Raw genomic sequence first — 16,377 nt, forward strand, 5'->3', positions numbered from 1 at the left:
ATATAAAATTTATGATCTTCATAACCTTTACTATATAGCCCAATAACCTTATATAAATAGATACTTGACCATGCTATATTTCATAATTACATAGTAAGTAGAGTACAAAGAAACAAAAAATGTCATCAATTTCAGAAAAACAACATAGATTTTGCAGATAAGTAGTATCAATAATCAAATCTGATCATGGCTGAGGAGTTTCTTCAAGTTGGTGAAAACTGGTGGAGTATTAATGGAACAAGAAGTGTGTTCCCTCTTATGAGTTCATCATCAACATGTTCAGTGGCTGCTAATGATGCAGGGAACTATAGCACATGGCAAACTAATTTCTTGGATTTGAAGCCAACAAGATCTTGTGTTGAGGACACTAATCACAATAATTTGGTTTCTGATGATTCTTTTGGTTTTCTTGATGCTCACAAGCCACAACAACATAGTGAATCAGCAACAGGTAGTGGAAATGGTAGCATATTGATGGATTCTACCACCATACAAATGATGGGTTTTGGCTTGTCCTCTTCAACTTCATTGAATTGGAATCAATCTATATTGTAAGTCTTGCTTTTCCTTAGAAAAAAAATATATCTTTTTCTCATTTTATGAACCATGCTTTACTATTTATTTCTATTCTTCTTATCATTATTTGTTTCTTTTTTCAGTCATAGTAGTGGAAGCCAAGAGAGCAATTTTTATTCTATGACACAAGAACCAGGTATAGATTCTTCTAATAACTCACAAATCCAAAAGGAATGGAGCTCAAATAAATCACAAACCACAGTTAATGCCCCAATGAACCACGAATTTTGCATAGATCAACAAGGTCTGAGTTCTGTAACTAGCAGTGACCAATCATGTGGTTTCCCAATAGAGTCAACAAGCACCTATGGTTACCCTTCAAATTTGACACAAAGCTTATATGAACCTGCTTATCCTCAACCACAACCACATAACTCACTTTTCAACAACCCATCTACTATGTCCTACTCATCTGCACCAAACTATGGGACATCTTCTTCCAATGAATTGTCACCAACAACATGGTCTAAAGTCCCTAATTCTTTTGCACAAAAGGAGCAGCTTAGTAGTGGATTGCACTTTTCCAACAATACTCCTTTCTGGAATGCTTCAGCTGAGGCACTGAATGACATAAGAGTAGGTGCTTTTGCTTCATCACAAGCACAATATCAAACACCAACTTTTGAAGACAAACCCATCTCCCAAAGTACTCTATTGAACAAGGTAATTAATAATAGTTTTCAATAAATTTTATAAACATCCATTGAGCTGGTTAGTAGTTTTTCTCTTAAGATCATTGTTATTATAGATAACTTTTGGTTTTATATTATGTGTCCATTGACATTAATTTAGGAATCTGAAAATATAAATTATCATGAAAAATGCCCAAATATATCATCTTGTCTATAAGAAAACACAATAGGAAAATCATATTATCATACCCAAAAAATAAAGTACTTTTGTTTGGGCTAGACCTAAGGGGAATAATTGATTTAAGTGCAGGTCAAGGAAGATGATAAATCTTCAAACACAATATCAGTGGGGAAGAAGAGTGGTTGTGAACCAGATTTCAAGAGGCCAAGAATTGAAACTCCATCACCATTGCCAACTTTTAAGGTACAACTTGTGTAGTATATATGGTTTAAACTACTTGTGATCTTGTTTTGTTCAAACATGGTAATAATTACACTTTAGATTTTGATGAAGTTGATGATATATATGAACAGGTTAGAAAAGAGAAGCTAGGGGACCGTATCACTGCTCTTCAGCAATTGGTTTCACCTTTCGGAAAGGTGACTTAACTTTTCTTTTTGGATCTTTCTTTCTCTTTTTCACTTTTTTCTCCTTCACAGCTTAGCATGACTATGATATAATTTAAGCCTGTAACCTTTTCAGAAGTTGAAAGGTAAAAAAATCTAACCCTTATAGATTATATTCTTGTTCATTTTAACAGACAGATACAGCATCTGTTCTTCATGAAGCCATAGACTACATCAAGTTCCTTCATGATCAAGTCAGTGTATGTTTCTATATATTGTTCTAAACCTAATCTAGCTTATTTTAAAGGAAACCCTAATTGTTCTTAACATATACAGTGTAAATTCTTCAAAAGGGAAAGTTTTATGATAAGGATTTTATTATGTTTTTAATTATAATTTTGGTAATTTTTTCAGGTTTTGAGCACTTCATATCTAAAAAATAAAGAATCTCCCATCCAAAACCAACAGGTAATGGAGAAAACTTATTTAAATATAACTATAATATAATACCATGGATAACGAATTCGTGTGCAAAGTAAAATAATAATAACAGTATATATAACCTTAAATTTTCTGTTGTTTGAAACTTTATTTAGATCAAATCAATACTACATTCATATTTATTTATTTTACATACAATATGAGTTAAATCTCTGTACCCAAAAATGCAAATATTGGACACACAATGTAAATTTAAATCTTTGAAAGAGTGTCACTATATTAGTCCACAAGAGAACTAATTTAGTGGAATTTTCAAACTCTGAGCTACTGAATTAATGTACTGTTTTTTGGAGAACAAGAATATTGAGATTTTGGATTAACATGTTGATGTTTAACTATATATTTGGTATGGATTTTGAAATATTTGTGTATATATTTTTGAAGGGTTGTGATAATATGAACGACTCTGAAGGTCAAAACCAAGATTTAAGAAGCCGAGGGCTATGTTTGGTACCAATTTCAAGCACATTCCCTGTTACTAATGAGACCACCATTGATTTCTGGACTCCTACATTTGGAGGTGCATTCAACAGCAGCTAGAATATATATATATATATATAGCTTAATCAGCTTATTGAAGATTAATATAGATCGAAAAGAGGGGGCAGGAACAACTGCTAAATTCATGGGCATTGACAATAGATTATAGAGTTTGTTCTTAGATATATGCCTGAATTTAGCTAGCTAATAAGCCTTTTGTTCCTGCTTCTAGACATATATGTTATTATATATTTTGTATCATTAAAGGGTTTCACTAACTTTTATTTTTGTTTTTAATGTTGGGTATTCCAAGTGTGAATGAAAAGGTCTCACATTGGGTAAAAATGGATGAGTTAAATAACATATAAGTTGATAGACTCATAGACCTGATATCTTAAGGTTTCAGATCAAGATAGTGTGTTAAGTTCACTTCTATTCTTCTTTCGCTTACCATGGTTGTTGAAGCACTAAAGCATGGTTGTTGAAGCACGGATGAAATCATTGTCTTTGGGTAGGAATAATTATGTTCTGTCCATATAAATTCTAATCTTCTCAATCACGATTCTATAAAGTATGGATTCCGAAACTAATATCGGATATGTTATCAATATTGATATTCAACATGGTCAATGTATAAAAACATGTTCACATCAAAATGTTGGGTATGGTATTGTCATATACATAGCTAGGTCATGGAATATATCATCACATTCCTTCTTTAGTAAAGCTTATAAAATAACGGTGGACCAATGAAGAGAGCTAAATAATCATTTCAAGTAATCTAAAGAGAAACAAGCTTAAAGCTAAAGAATCCATGTATGCATTAGAAGTGACTAATCATGAAAAAGTGCAACTTTTGTAATTAAAAATCTATTTGTTGGCATCTCTTGATCATTAGTCCTAGTCCATGGTTAACAATTCTTAGTTTTTTCTTTATAAAGGCTTGCTAACTTAATACAAAAGAAGGTATATATTTTTTTTGGTTTCCTACATGTATTCTCGCACTTGAGGCAATCTTATTCGAGCTGGAAACATCCATGAGTATGTAGGGCTAACTCTCATAACGAATATTTTTTCCATCCACAAGACTCGAACCTGAGACCTTACTCACAAGACTCGAACCTGAGACCTTACTTAAGGGGAATCAAGCATGTACCACTTGAACCAACATCCTTCGTTACAAAAGAAGGTATATGACTATACATAAAAGGAACTTCATAAAGTAAGATAGAAAAAGACATGAAGCATCATTGTGAGGCTAATAAAGGATATTTATATCATGACTCCTTCTCGCATATCTTTACTTTGATACAAAACTTTACCTTTTCTTGTTTTGGCTAATCAATATAGCAAGTCTTGTCTTTCCTATCTTGTAATACAAGTTATTATTCCAGCTCTTGAAAAGGGTTCCTTCTTTTTCTGATTTTGCAGTCCATTCACACCCCAAAATAATATCACTTAAATTCTTTGAAAGAACATTGGTGTATACAAATGTTAGATTCTTCCATATATAGTAGTGGTGCCAAGTTAAATGTTTGACCTAAGTGAAATGTTCTAATTTGAAAAGGATAAAAGGAGTTTAGGTTGCAATATGTACAGATACTGAGTTAAGCATAAAGTTACTTAGTTGACATTGATTATTCCCAAAGTTATGACTATTAGCATATACAATGAAAATATTCAGTTTTGTGGCATTGTTGTATATGAAAAAGTGAGAGATTAATTTGCAGTTTGGGCCTGAGTTGTATAAGAAATTGAGTTAGTGGACTTCAAGTTTCTTTGGGTGTGGCTTGTTTTTAAAGATTCAATAATGTTTTTTTATTGGTTACAAAGATAATGATATATTCAACAAGGCATTCATCTAGTGTTGTAAGGCTACACTAGACTCTCAAGATTCCTAGAAGCTATATTTATTGGGATGAATAATCATAAACTTTGAAAGAGATTAGTTTCTTACCAAAAATGTGAAAGAATACTTTTAGTAGTACCCAAAAAAAATAATAATACAAAATAATGAGTATATTTTTTATTCAATAATGAAAGAAGCTTAGGTAAGTTACTTATTCTAAGTTAATGAATTCTATACTCGTTTGTCTTTAAAACAAACTAAACCATTGATATATTTTTAGAAATACACAACAGATCTGCTAACGATGGAAGCTAATTATTAAAGTTTTGGATCAATAATATATCAAATTATTTGAGTAAATTACACTCACATCCTTGGAGTTTTAGTAAAATTACACAATCATCCCTCCATTTTTGCACATACAAAAAAAACCTGTTTTTTATACATACATTACAGTCACTACCCCTACATGATAAATAAGTATGATCTTTTAAACAAAAAGAGATATAAGTCTAATTAAGTTAAACAAAATATGATATATTGTGGAAACATGTCTAAATAGTATATCCGTCAATAAATTTTCATTATTTTTGGTTTAATATAAGATGTGTAAATAATTCTAAAGACATATTTAAATCACTCTTATACTATACTTTAACGAACAAAAATAATGAAAATGTATTGACTCAAATGTTATTTCTTTGTGTTTTCACAATATATCATATTTTGTTTAACTTAATTACACTTATCATATTTTTTGTTCAAAAAATCAAATTTATTTCTCATAAAAGAGTAGTTAGTGTAAGATATGTATAAAAACCATGGGGTGTTTGTAGGTATAAATAATATAGGGATCGTTTGTGTAATTTCACTAAAACTCATAGGATATCAGTGTAATTTACTCTAATCAAAATTGTGTGTATCATCTGCATTGCATATAAGTTTGAAGAAGACCAAAATCCTCTATTCCCGGACCAATTAATGTTTTCCAACAAATAAAAAATAATACTTATTTTAATTCTATTTTATAAAAAATAATATATTAATATCTATATTTGTAAATTTAAGTGAATGAGATAGGAAATGATACACAAATCAGAACTATATTCACATTTCACTACCCAAATTAGTCTTGATTGTTATGGTTTTAACACTATAAGGTGATTATTTCTTCATTATTGTCATTGTTATTTAGCGAAATATTAAATTAGTATTGCTGTTGTTATCCTTATTATTTGTTTATTGTATAAATAACTATTAATTTGACTTTGATCTTTGGATTAATACAAGAAACAAGATGGTGATGGCTTTTGAATGATTGGTGGATCAAATATTAAAATTACATTATCTTGGAGTAGTTGAATCCGACCAGGTTTAATGTTACTTGAAAATGACATATTTGTTTTTATTATTGCATGATTATCATATACTTCTATTTCTTTTATCATATTTTTTCTGATCCACTAAAAATATTTATTGAATTAGTGAAAAGAATTGTATTATCATCAAACAAATATTTTATTATTAAATTTTTAACTACAATATTTTTAAATAATGAAAATATCTATTTCTTTTTATCACATTTGTACTTAATTACTAACATGCGTTAGTTCAAGTGATACTGATTTCCCTTAAACAATGTTTTGGGTTCGAGTATTATAGATGGAAAAAATGTCCGTTGGGAGAATTTGCCCCACGTACCTGTTCCCAGCTCGGACAAGATTGTCTTCAATACCATCGAGAAACCAAAAAAAATATTCGTGCTTCACTGCTTTCCCATGCTTCACCAAAATGGCTTTAAAAATCTGAATTTACATTTCATCTGGGTATATCGAAAGTAAGAATCTTTGTGGTGGTAGAGAAGATAAAAAGAAAAAAGGTATTTTTGGGTATGGTGGATTTGGAGAAGCAGAAGAGGGTGGTGGTGGTGGTGGAAGATGGTGACGGAGATGGAGAAGAAGAACAAGGTGAAGGTGGTGGTGTTCTCAGGTTGTGGGAGGATGAACTCCTTAGATTGTTTTCATGATCGCACCATCGTATCAATTTACGCGATATTATTTTATGATAGAACATTATGAGAATATTTTATTCGTGTATAATAGACTTGGTTTTTGATGTTATTGTGTTTTTGTTACGATAAGCTTTTGTTCTTGCTACTACAGATTCGGGAAGAACATGAAGCGAGCTGGTTTTGGTTATTGCTATGTTCAGGTATATTTAAATTGTGGGGAAAATCACAGTGCATTTTTGTTGAAATGGATTCACTTGTAAAATTTGCTATTTCTACTTTCATCATTTTAATTTTTGGTAATTAGTTCTTTGAAACTTAATTTGCTTATTTTACTTTGCAGACACTAGTTTATTTTCTTCTTGCTATGGGTGCCTTTCTTAACTTTATTGTCTTTGCAATCACAAGAACTCACCACTATTTATACATGGCAATTGCATTCATCATTATTGTTGGAGCATACTTAGGATTCTTCCCAAAAAGTATGAGAAGGAAATTCAACATCAAGGTGTGTATTTATATCCACAAATTTTGAGCAATACTTTGTTATTCATATATAGATAGGTTTTGACAGATGTATACATATTTTTGAATTATACTTATCCTCCAAATATCTGTAATGAAATTGTTACTGCTGGAGCATTAATCCTATGAAGAAGTTTCTGATATATGATCATATGACAATACAATTTTTGTTATTTCCTGTAACCTTTTGTCATCTAATTTGCTTGGATTTATGTGATTGAGGATGCGGCAAATATTATTTTCCATTTTTGCATGCATTCTATGTCCACATGCGTTAGAGTATATATGATTAGTGATATGGGTATTTTGAGTGATGTGACTTAGTAGTGGACAAGAATTTTGCTTAGATCAACAAGGTCTGAGTTCTGTAACTAGCAGTGACCAATCATGTGGTTTCCAATAGAGACAACAAGCACCTATGGTTACCCTTCAAATTTGATACAAAGTTTAAATTGTTATGAAATTTTTAATGTCTTCTATAATTTTCGGTCACGTGATTGTGATAATTTTTAGTTTGAATGATGCAATTTATAGTTTGTAGTTTATATACTGATATACGTGAGATGCAGGTTTTAGTTGAGTTTATATACAAATTATGATAATTTTGATTGTGCATGCTTAAATATTTGAAAAAAAAATCTATTTTTATCATTTTGTCTTTTTCCAACCCAGACCCATCCCTATCTTGACCGTCTTATTTTGGACTCGTCTCTCACGTGTCCTATCCTAATTAGGGATGAGTTCGAGTTCAAAAATTGACTCGGTCAATATTTAGAAACAAATGAGGAACATGCTTAACCCGTCCCAAGCTCACCCCTATTCCTATTCAACTGCACCAATCTATGGGACATCTTCCTCCAATGAATTGTCACCAACAACATGGTCTAAAGTCCCTAATTCTTTTGTGCAAAAGCAGAAGCTTATTAGTGGATTGCACTTTTCCAACAATACTCCTTTCTGGAATGCTTCAGCTGAGGCACTAAATGACATAAGAGTAGGTGTTTCTGCTTCATCACAAGCACAATATCAAACACCAACTTTTGAAGACAAACCCATCTCCCAAAGTACTCTATTAAACAAGGTAATTAATAATAGTTTTCAATAAATTTTATAAACATCCATTGAGCTGGTTATTAGTTTTTTTAAGCTTTTGTATTATGTGTCCATTGACATTACCTTATATTAGGTTTCTAAAAGTATAAATTGTCATGAAAATTGACCAAATATATCAGCTAAGTTGTAATGTTATATTAGGTTTCTACTGTAGCATATATATGGTTTAAATTCATCTAAAACTTGGTATTTGATCTTGTTTTTGTTCAAACATGGTAATAATTACACTTTAGATTATGATCAAGTTGATGATATATATGGACAGGTTCCAAAAGTGAAGATGGGGACCGTATCACTGCTCTTCATCAATTGGTTTCACCTTTCGGAAAGGTGTAATATTATTTTAAATAAAAATTATATAAATGTCAATGTATGTTGTTTTTTCTTTACTTTTATATCGCAGTTCCCTCTTCATTAACGGTCAAAAGATCTAACCCTCATAAATTATATTCTTGTTGATTTTCACAGACAGATACAGCATCCGTTCTTCAAGAAACCATAGACTACGTCAAGTTCCTTCATGATCAAGTGAGTGTATGTTTCTATTGTTCTAAACCTAACCTACCTTATTTTAAAGGAAACCCTAATTATTCTTAGCATGGTATAAAATATTCAAAAAGGAAAGTTTTATGATAAGGATTTTATTATGTGTTCGATTATATTTTTCGTTCCTTAATTTCAGGTTTTGAGCAATTCATATCTAGAAAATGGATCTCCCATTCAATACCAGCAGGTACTTGAAAAAGCTTATTTAAATATAACTATAATTTCAGGTTTTGAATGTACTGTGCTTTTGGATTAACATGTTGAGGTTTAACTATATATTGGTATGGATTTTGAAATATTTGTGTATATATTTCTGAAGGGTTGTGATAATGTGAAAGACTCTGAAGGTCCAACCCAAGATTTAAGAAGCTTAGGGCTATGTTTGGTTCCTATTTCAAGCACATTCCCTGTAACTAATGAGACCACCATTGATTTCAAGACTCCTACACTTGTAGGCGCATTCAACAGCAGCTAGAAGAGAGTTTCTAATGTTCCATAGTTAAATATGTAATAACAAAGTCACATCTTCTTCTGTCCTAAACTTTGTATTATTAAGTGTACTTTTTGTTTTTTATTGGTCAGAAAAAATGAAACATGATTAAATATAGAGTGAGGGTTCACTTACTCGAAGAGTAAGTTTTTAAACTTATTTCTCATCATAACCATCAATTTTATGAACATCTAATGATTTAGATCTACTCACTAATTCAAATTATGAGATTTCCCTATAATTGATGATTAGGATAAAGACTAAGTGGATCTCTCCCCTTAAATATATATTAACTTTACATTTTCTTAACGATGATAATGAAAGACGCATGTAGTGGTATGTAGTTTGGGATAAAAGATGTGCTATTTTGTATAATTATGTTTGTATGTATAAAAGGAAGAAGAACCAAATCTGAAGGCATGGTGATTGGTGAAGAGAAAACCTTAAGAAAACAAATAAAAAAAGGAAGTAACTCTTAAAAGAAGGACATAGAATGCTGGGCATGTAGCAAACATGTATTACACTTGAATTCATGGTACCTTTGATAATCAATGATAAAGTGTGTGAAGAATTATTAACCTAGTACCTTTTTCACTCATATTTGCTACCATGAGAACATTGGTTATAATTATGATGAAGCAAGATGATTGCATTTATTTATTTTATATAATGTAGTAGATGGGTACATTAAGAAAAAAAATAGAATAAATGAAAAATAGGTTTTTACTCCATATCAACATCACAATCCCTCAATCATGTGTCAAATTCCTCTTTAAGTAAGGTCTCGGGTTCGAGTCTTGTGGATGAAAACAATATTCGTTGGAAGAGTTAGTCTCATGTACCTGTGGATGTCCCTAACTCAGATAAGATTGCCTCCAGTATGAAGTTACATATGGGAAACAAAAAAAAACTGAGCCAAATATTAAGCAAAGTCCAACTGAAGAGTCTTTCAAAAAAAGAAATAAAACAGAGCACTTCCATTTAGAGGGCACAAATATATGTACAACAATTACTTTGAACGACTGAACAGAATCAAAATATTTCAAACCCCCAAAAGGTCCAATTTAATTATCTTATTCAACTGTTTTTAATTTTATAAAGAGAAGTCATCATCATCATCAGTTATCTCCATTACATATTAAAAAACTGTGACATACATTATATTTAATCATTTTCTATGTAGATATTTCTAAAAATTAAAAATAATATTTTTATCATAATTTTATTAATAGAGTAAATAATGTATTTTCTGATATTAGGGATACTTTATTTATTTATTGTAAATTATGATCTAAGGGTTCTAGGATACTCTTTTATTTGTCATGAGATAATCATGTCTTATCAGGAATGAGGATCAGTTGTCCCACTTTTTGATGTCTCATTATGTCACAATTCAATATAAATTTGACACATACTTGAAAAAAAAATTAAAAAATATATAAAATAACATTTTTATGTAATTTAGTGAGATATGATTAACTTGGGACATGAAGACATTAAGCTTTTGGGATAGAGGATCTTGGTTCCTTATCAAGTAGCAGGCTGTTCTATCATATTTCCTTATGTTTAACCCATTACCACCAATAATATTTCATTGATTGAGAATAAAAAGATAGAATTATTTTAGTATAGATGATTTTCCTAGGTTGATACTAAAAGCTATCACTCTATCAACATAATACTTCATTTGTTAATTTATAGATGTCACAAATCAAGCAAATCAATGAACCAATTTATTTTTAATAAAACTATTATTATTTTTTCTACCTCTCTACATTTCTCCATTATTTCTTTATATATTACTAAAATAGTAATCCATATTATCTTGAATTTGAGAATAACAATTAAATAAGAATACTTTTTTCTCTCTAAAATAAGACACCAAAGGAGGGAGTAGTAATAGCAATAACCAAATTTTTGTTTTTATTATAAAATAAAGAACTATCTTGAAGCATAATGATAAATAATGACAATGAACAACAATTGTATTTGAAATGAAACATTAATTTACTCCATGAGTAACATGTTATTATTTTTGACAACATAGTAAATGGATACACAAGTTACAAAGATACATGGAGAATAAAAATCAGTGAGATCCCTTAAGCTTCTTGGCAATAGCAGCAAAATATTTGCCTTGATGAAAAGCTTGAGCCAATTCTAACTCACTGGGTTGTCTTGATCCATCTCCAGCATAAGTTCCTGCACCATATGGTGACCCACCCTTCACCTTCTCCATCTCAAACATTCCAGCACCAAATGTGTATCCAATTGGTACAAATATCAATCCATGGTGAACAAGCTGAGTAATAGATGTCAACCTGTAAAATTATCAAATCATAAAAGTTGAACACATAGAATCATTCATCTTTCTGGTTATTTGTTGATTTATTCCGAATATCCTGAAAGCAGTCTTTCAACTTGTAGGGTAAGATTGTGTATATTTATTCTTTCAAACTCAGTTATTAAGTGGTAGGCTCGTGCGTTGAGCCGAAAAAGAGCTATAATTATTAACGAAAGATGAAAAATGTTTGAATATGTGAGATTCTGTAAGAGTTAATTGATTAATACTGTAATTAATAAATTAACTGTGTACGAGTTAATTGATTAACACTATAGTTAATCGATTAACTGAGTAGAGCTGATTCAGTTTGTTAAGGTAAATTTTGTATACGATAATCGATTAACCAATAAAATTAATTGACTATTTGGTTAACAGTTACGACAATCGATTAACCAACAGAGTTTCACCTATTCTAACAAAAAGAAATGAAAAGAATTAATCGATTAACTGAGTAGTTGTTTCAGTTTGTTAATGTGAACTTTGTATATGATAATCGATTAACTAACAAAGTTAATCAACTATCTGATTAACATTTACGATAATCGATTAACTAACAGAGTTTCACAAAAGATGTTTAGTATCTTACGGAGTTGTTTCTTGTCCACCTCCTTGAGAACCAGTGCTGTAAAAGAGACCAGCAGGTTTTCCAGCAAGTGCTTGAGTACGCCATAGTCCACCAGTTGCATCTAAAAATGCTTTAAATTGAGCAGACATCATTCCAAATCTTGTGGGAAATCCAAACAAAAACCCATCAGCTTCAGGAAGTTCATGTGGAGAAATAATTGGAACATCACTCTTTGCTGCTGCTCCTAATTTCACTAGGACTTCTTCAGATAGTGTTTCAGGTACCTATATATATATATAGATATAATGTTAAAAGTGTACACACAAAATTCACTATTATATATATATATATATGGAGATAGCTTGGTTTAATTGTCTTGAGAAATAATTCAATAACCTGGTAATTTAGTGGTGTGAAGTCTTCTTAAATCGGATTGTAATAAATTGGATTTGGTTTTGTAATTATAAATCGGATTGTATTTCATTGTCGTTTGCTAATCGGTGTATAGATTCGTGGTCTTGTATTCTGACTACTATCTAACTGTTCTGTACTTTCTTGGTTGTATTTTTGGGTTAGCACGCCTTGTGTTTTTAATCCAATTCTCTTGCTTATAAAAAAAAAAATCCTCAGGACGATTAGTTCAAAATGTCAAAAGTTTGATTACTAAGAGTTACACTTGTTAAGAAGGATAGTCACACAGCTCGAAAGAGATTAGTTCCATATAGGGTGAGAGGAAACCCTTTGAATGAAAATGAAAATGGAGAGACTATTGTTACAAACCTGCCATAGCTTTGCCTCTACTCCTTCTACAGAATCTGCTCCTTTTTTAATCTCTTCAGCTAGCTTCTCAACATGTCCGTACGTAGTATGGTAACTAAACATGCATGAAATCCAAGTTTCAATCAGATTATTCATGATGCAATTAATTATAACTTCACAGGGGTTTTATACATTTATTATGATACTAGACATATATGAGTTATGTGCAAAATGTTCAAATTTCCTAGTTAGTATCCCTTATGAAATAAAATATAGAAATAATCCTATTAATACAAAACCTTTAAAAAATTATGAGGTAATAAACATTCATTTGTTTTTCACATATCAAAATCCTTCAAAAGTTGGATAAAAAATTAAATATTTATGACTTTATCAATTTTTACTTTACTGTGATCGGTTAGAGACAGGTTTCGGGACAACTTTGGGAATAGTAGATCCCCATCCCCAAATAAGGTGAATCAATCAACAAAAGAGAGAAAAACAAGATATAACCCTATAATCAATCATTATACATGAAGAAAATTAATGAAGCAGGAAAGCAGTGACCGATAAACGAACAAGGATCATCTATCCCAGAAAAATAAAATAACCTTTGGAACTCAACTAGTGATCAAAACTTAACCATATAAGCTAGTGATTTTGGGCAACAAGAAAACACATAAAAGACAATAATTAGAGGAAATAAAAAGAATAGCTTACACAATGTAAACTTTAGTAGCCATTGATAGTAAATTGATATGCTCTCTCTGGCTCTGTTGAAACTAAAAGAAAGTGTTGGTGAATGAAACTTAACAAAGGACCTATTCTTATATAGTACATAACTTGTGAGATAAGTTATTTAATAATAATTCATTCTTGTTATTTAGCCAATATTGACATTTGATTTGTCCTTATTATCCTTATTATTTGTTTACTATAGTTAACTATTATTTTGACATTGATGTTTTGATAAATACAAGTTGATGGTGGCTATGGCTAATCCATGATTAGTGGATCTCAACTACTAAAATTACATCATTAAGACGGTGGAGTTGTTGAACCCACGTTCAAACCTCAATTAACTTATTAAAACTTCTAATACTACAAAAAGAATAAAGTATATGCTCATATAAGGAGATAACTAATTTAAATTGTGATTATCGTCTTTCCGGCTGCCGTCACAATCTAAAAAGTTTCTAGTCGATAATACTTTTTTTTACTAGTACCAATTATTGCAAAGTTGATATTATGATCTTGTAAGCATACTTGCGAACAACGGAATAGAAGTATTGTAGAACAATCCTTGAGAAGTTGTTTTGGTTTAACTTGAAGTTTCAACATCCTTGAATACAATTTTTATATATTTGGTAGAGAAAGTTTTGATAAAAAATTATTTGGTACTCAACTTTACGAGAAATAACACATGGTGCTAGTTTCAATCTTGACCTTTGATTTTTTGTGTGAAATATATAGTATTTTTCTATTTTACATTCATTGAATGATATACCATTAATTGTACCAATAAAGCCAAATTAGGAAAGTTCCTCCTATCATTATTCATTTGTATTATTATTATCATTTGCTTAAACTAATCTAATCAAAAAGTTGTTAGTTTAATAGGTTTCCTTGAATTCGTAGATATTATACAAAGTAAATGTTAAAGTTCAATCTATTTGTGTGACACAAACATTTATTAGGAAATACAATAATTAATTAATTATTTACTTATATGATAATGAAATATAATTGATCACTGTAAAAAAAACTTTGAATCATATGAATCCCTTTAAAAAAATTCAAAGATTGTACTAAATTTTTAAATGGTCATCCTTACCTTTATAAAAAAAGAATATTTTTTAATTAAAATTTAAGTGTATTTGAATTTTTTAATTAATTTCACACTAATTACAGTTTTTAATTAAACGGCTAAAGCTTGTGTTTGAAGGGACATAATTAAAAGTTGTTTACAGTATAGAGACTTAATTCAACACTCGTAAATTACAAGAACCTATATAAAATTTGAGTGAAAATATATGATCAAATGATTAACTTAACCGATCATATTTTATTTATTAAATGAGTCTTTAATTTGTTTTTACCTTTAAATAGTAATACTATGACTATCAATAATATATGATTTAATAAAAAAATAAGAATAACATGACAATATAAAGTCCTGGAATTAATAGTATAATATAGCAAAGCCATGTTCCCATTTCATGTGGAAGAGTATTGCTATGATAGGTAATAGAGTATTCCTTCCTTTCTTTCTCCTTTACTCAAAATGTGTAGTGGAAGGTTCAGAATCACAATCATAGCCTTTAAATGACTTTTGGTAGGTTATGTTGCCCTTATAGGGGGTAGCATAATAGAAGCATTCTCCATCATGTTACCAAAGTTCACTACTCACAAATGATTTTGTTGCATTCTTTTTGTCCACTTTGGAGTTTTTTATTTTTTTTGTTTTCCACATGTATCATCGCACTGAAAGCAATCTTGTCCGAGCGGAAACATTCATAGATAAATGGGGTTAACTCTCGCAACAGACAATTTTTTCATCCACAAGACTCGAACCCAAGACCTTACTTAAGGGAAATCAAACATGTACTACTTAAACCAACACTCGTCGGTGTACTATGGAGTTTTGTCCCAATATACTTATCACTTCACTTATAGTGTAAAGATTTTAATTAATCTAATACAAAATTATAATATGATGGATTATTGTAGATTTATTTCTATAAAATTATGATTGGTCGTATAAGTGAAAAAAAATATAATCATTATAATGTTGTGTGAGAATTAGTAGCTGACCCGAAAATTTTAAGTTTGAGGACAATACAAACATAAATTTAGAAGTATAAATTATAATATGTTTCTATAAATATATTAATTACCAATGTATTAAGGATTACTCAACACTTACAAAATATAAATTACATACATAATGTGTACCAAGAAATTGAATGAGCTGAAAATTACAACATTTTAATGGCCTTTGGAAACAATATTGACAAAATAAAGGAAATAAAATAATCATGTTTTGGAAATAATATTGTAAACATTACCAAAATATTAATAAAATAAAAGCTTTATAACTTTTAAATTTTGAATATAGTAATTTATTCATTAAAGTAAGAGAAAATGCCTATTATACAAATCCTGCTTCTAACTAAGCATCTATCCTGCTTATATGAAAAATCAAAGACCATACAACTTTTCGATTTCAAGTTTTCCTATGAATAATCGCCACAATGTTTTTTTTATTTTTACATTAGAATACACATGTTAATCTAATTAACTAACAACTTTAATTATGTAAAATTGTAGGAACTTATTATTCGGAGTTCTAAATTATCAATAAACAATATTCGGATGGGGAAATTATAACAATTGTAAAAATAAATACAAACTTAAATAAT

At 29.9% G+C, this 16,377-nt stretch overlaps 3 protein-coding genes across 11 annotated transcripts in view; 2 read left to right on the forward strand and 1 right to left on the reverse strand.

The window, feature by feature from the left end:
* LOC109329744 (transcription factor bHLH112) lies at nucleotides 1-9,304 on the forward strand. 9 transcript variants are annotated; one of them, XM_019563530.1, is made up of 8 exons: nucleotides 6-551; nucleotides 660-1,239; nucleotides 1,519-1,632; nucleotides 1,743-1,808; nucleotides 1,970-2,035; nucleotides 2,190-2,215; nucleotides 8,972-8,984; nucleotides 9,117-9,298. In XM_019563530.1, exons 1-8 carry the CDS (start codon nucleotides 187-189, stop codon nucleotides 9,270-9,272), a joined length of 1,386 nt encoding a protein of 461 aa, XP_019419075.1. In that variant the 5' UTR covers nucleotides 6-186; the 3' UTR covers nucleotides 9,273-9,298. The 9 variants fall into 9 exon arrangements, with proteins under 9 accessions (XP_019419071.1, XP_019419074.1, XP_019419073.1 ...); XM_019563523.1 differs by lacking the exon at nucleotides 8,972-8,984 and adding an exon at nucleotides 2,661-2,796 and having other exon boundaries at nucleotides 10-551; nucleotides 2,190-2,243; nucleotides 9,253-9,304; XM_019563532.1 differs by lacking the exons at nucleotides 8,972-8,984; nucleotides 9,117-9,298 and adding an exon at nucleotides 2,661-2,980 and having other exon boundaries at nucleotides 12-390; nucleotides 451-551; nucleotides 2,190-2,243.
* LOC109329747 (protein PLANT CADMIUM RESISTANCE 8-like) overlaps nucleotides 6,395-16,377 on the forward strand; it is a 26,788-nt gene continuing 16,805 nt past the window's right edge. The window contains exon 1 of the mRNA XM_019563536.1: nucleotides 6,395-6,526. The gene's annotated coding sequence lies outside the window, so the exon portion shown is untranslated. The remainder of the gene's footprint in view (nucleotides 6,527-16,377) is intronic.
* On the reverse strand, nucleotides 11,276-13,803 carry LOC109329749 (probable NAD(P)H dehydrogenase (quinone) FQR1-like 1). The gene is made up of 5 exons (XM_019563537.1): nucleotides 13,676-13,803; nucleotides 12,977-13,070; nucleotides 12,218-12,480; nucleotides 11,355-11,608; nucleotides 11,276-11,297 (listed from the first exon to the last, which is right to left on the reverse strand). The coding sequence occupies exons 1-4, from the start codon at nucleotides 13,696-13,698 to the stop codon at nucleotides 11,377-11,379; spliced, it is 612 nt and encodes a 203-aa protein (XP_019419082.1). The 5' UTR covers nucleotides 13,699-13,803; the 3' UTR covers nucleotides 11,276-11,297; nucleotides 11,355-11,376.

This window comes from Lupinus angustifolius, chromosome LG16 (assembly GCF_001865875.1).
Source record: "Lupinus angustifolius cultivar Tanjil chromosome LG16, LupAngTanjil_v1.0, whole genome shotgun sequence".
Lineage (NCBI taxonomy): Eukaryota > Viridiplantae > Streptophyta > Magnoliopsida > Fabales > Fabaceae > Lupinus > Lupinus angustifolius.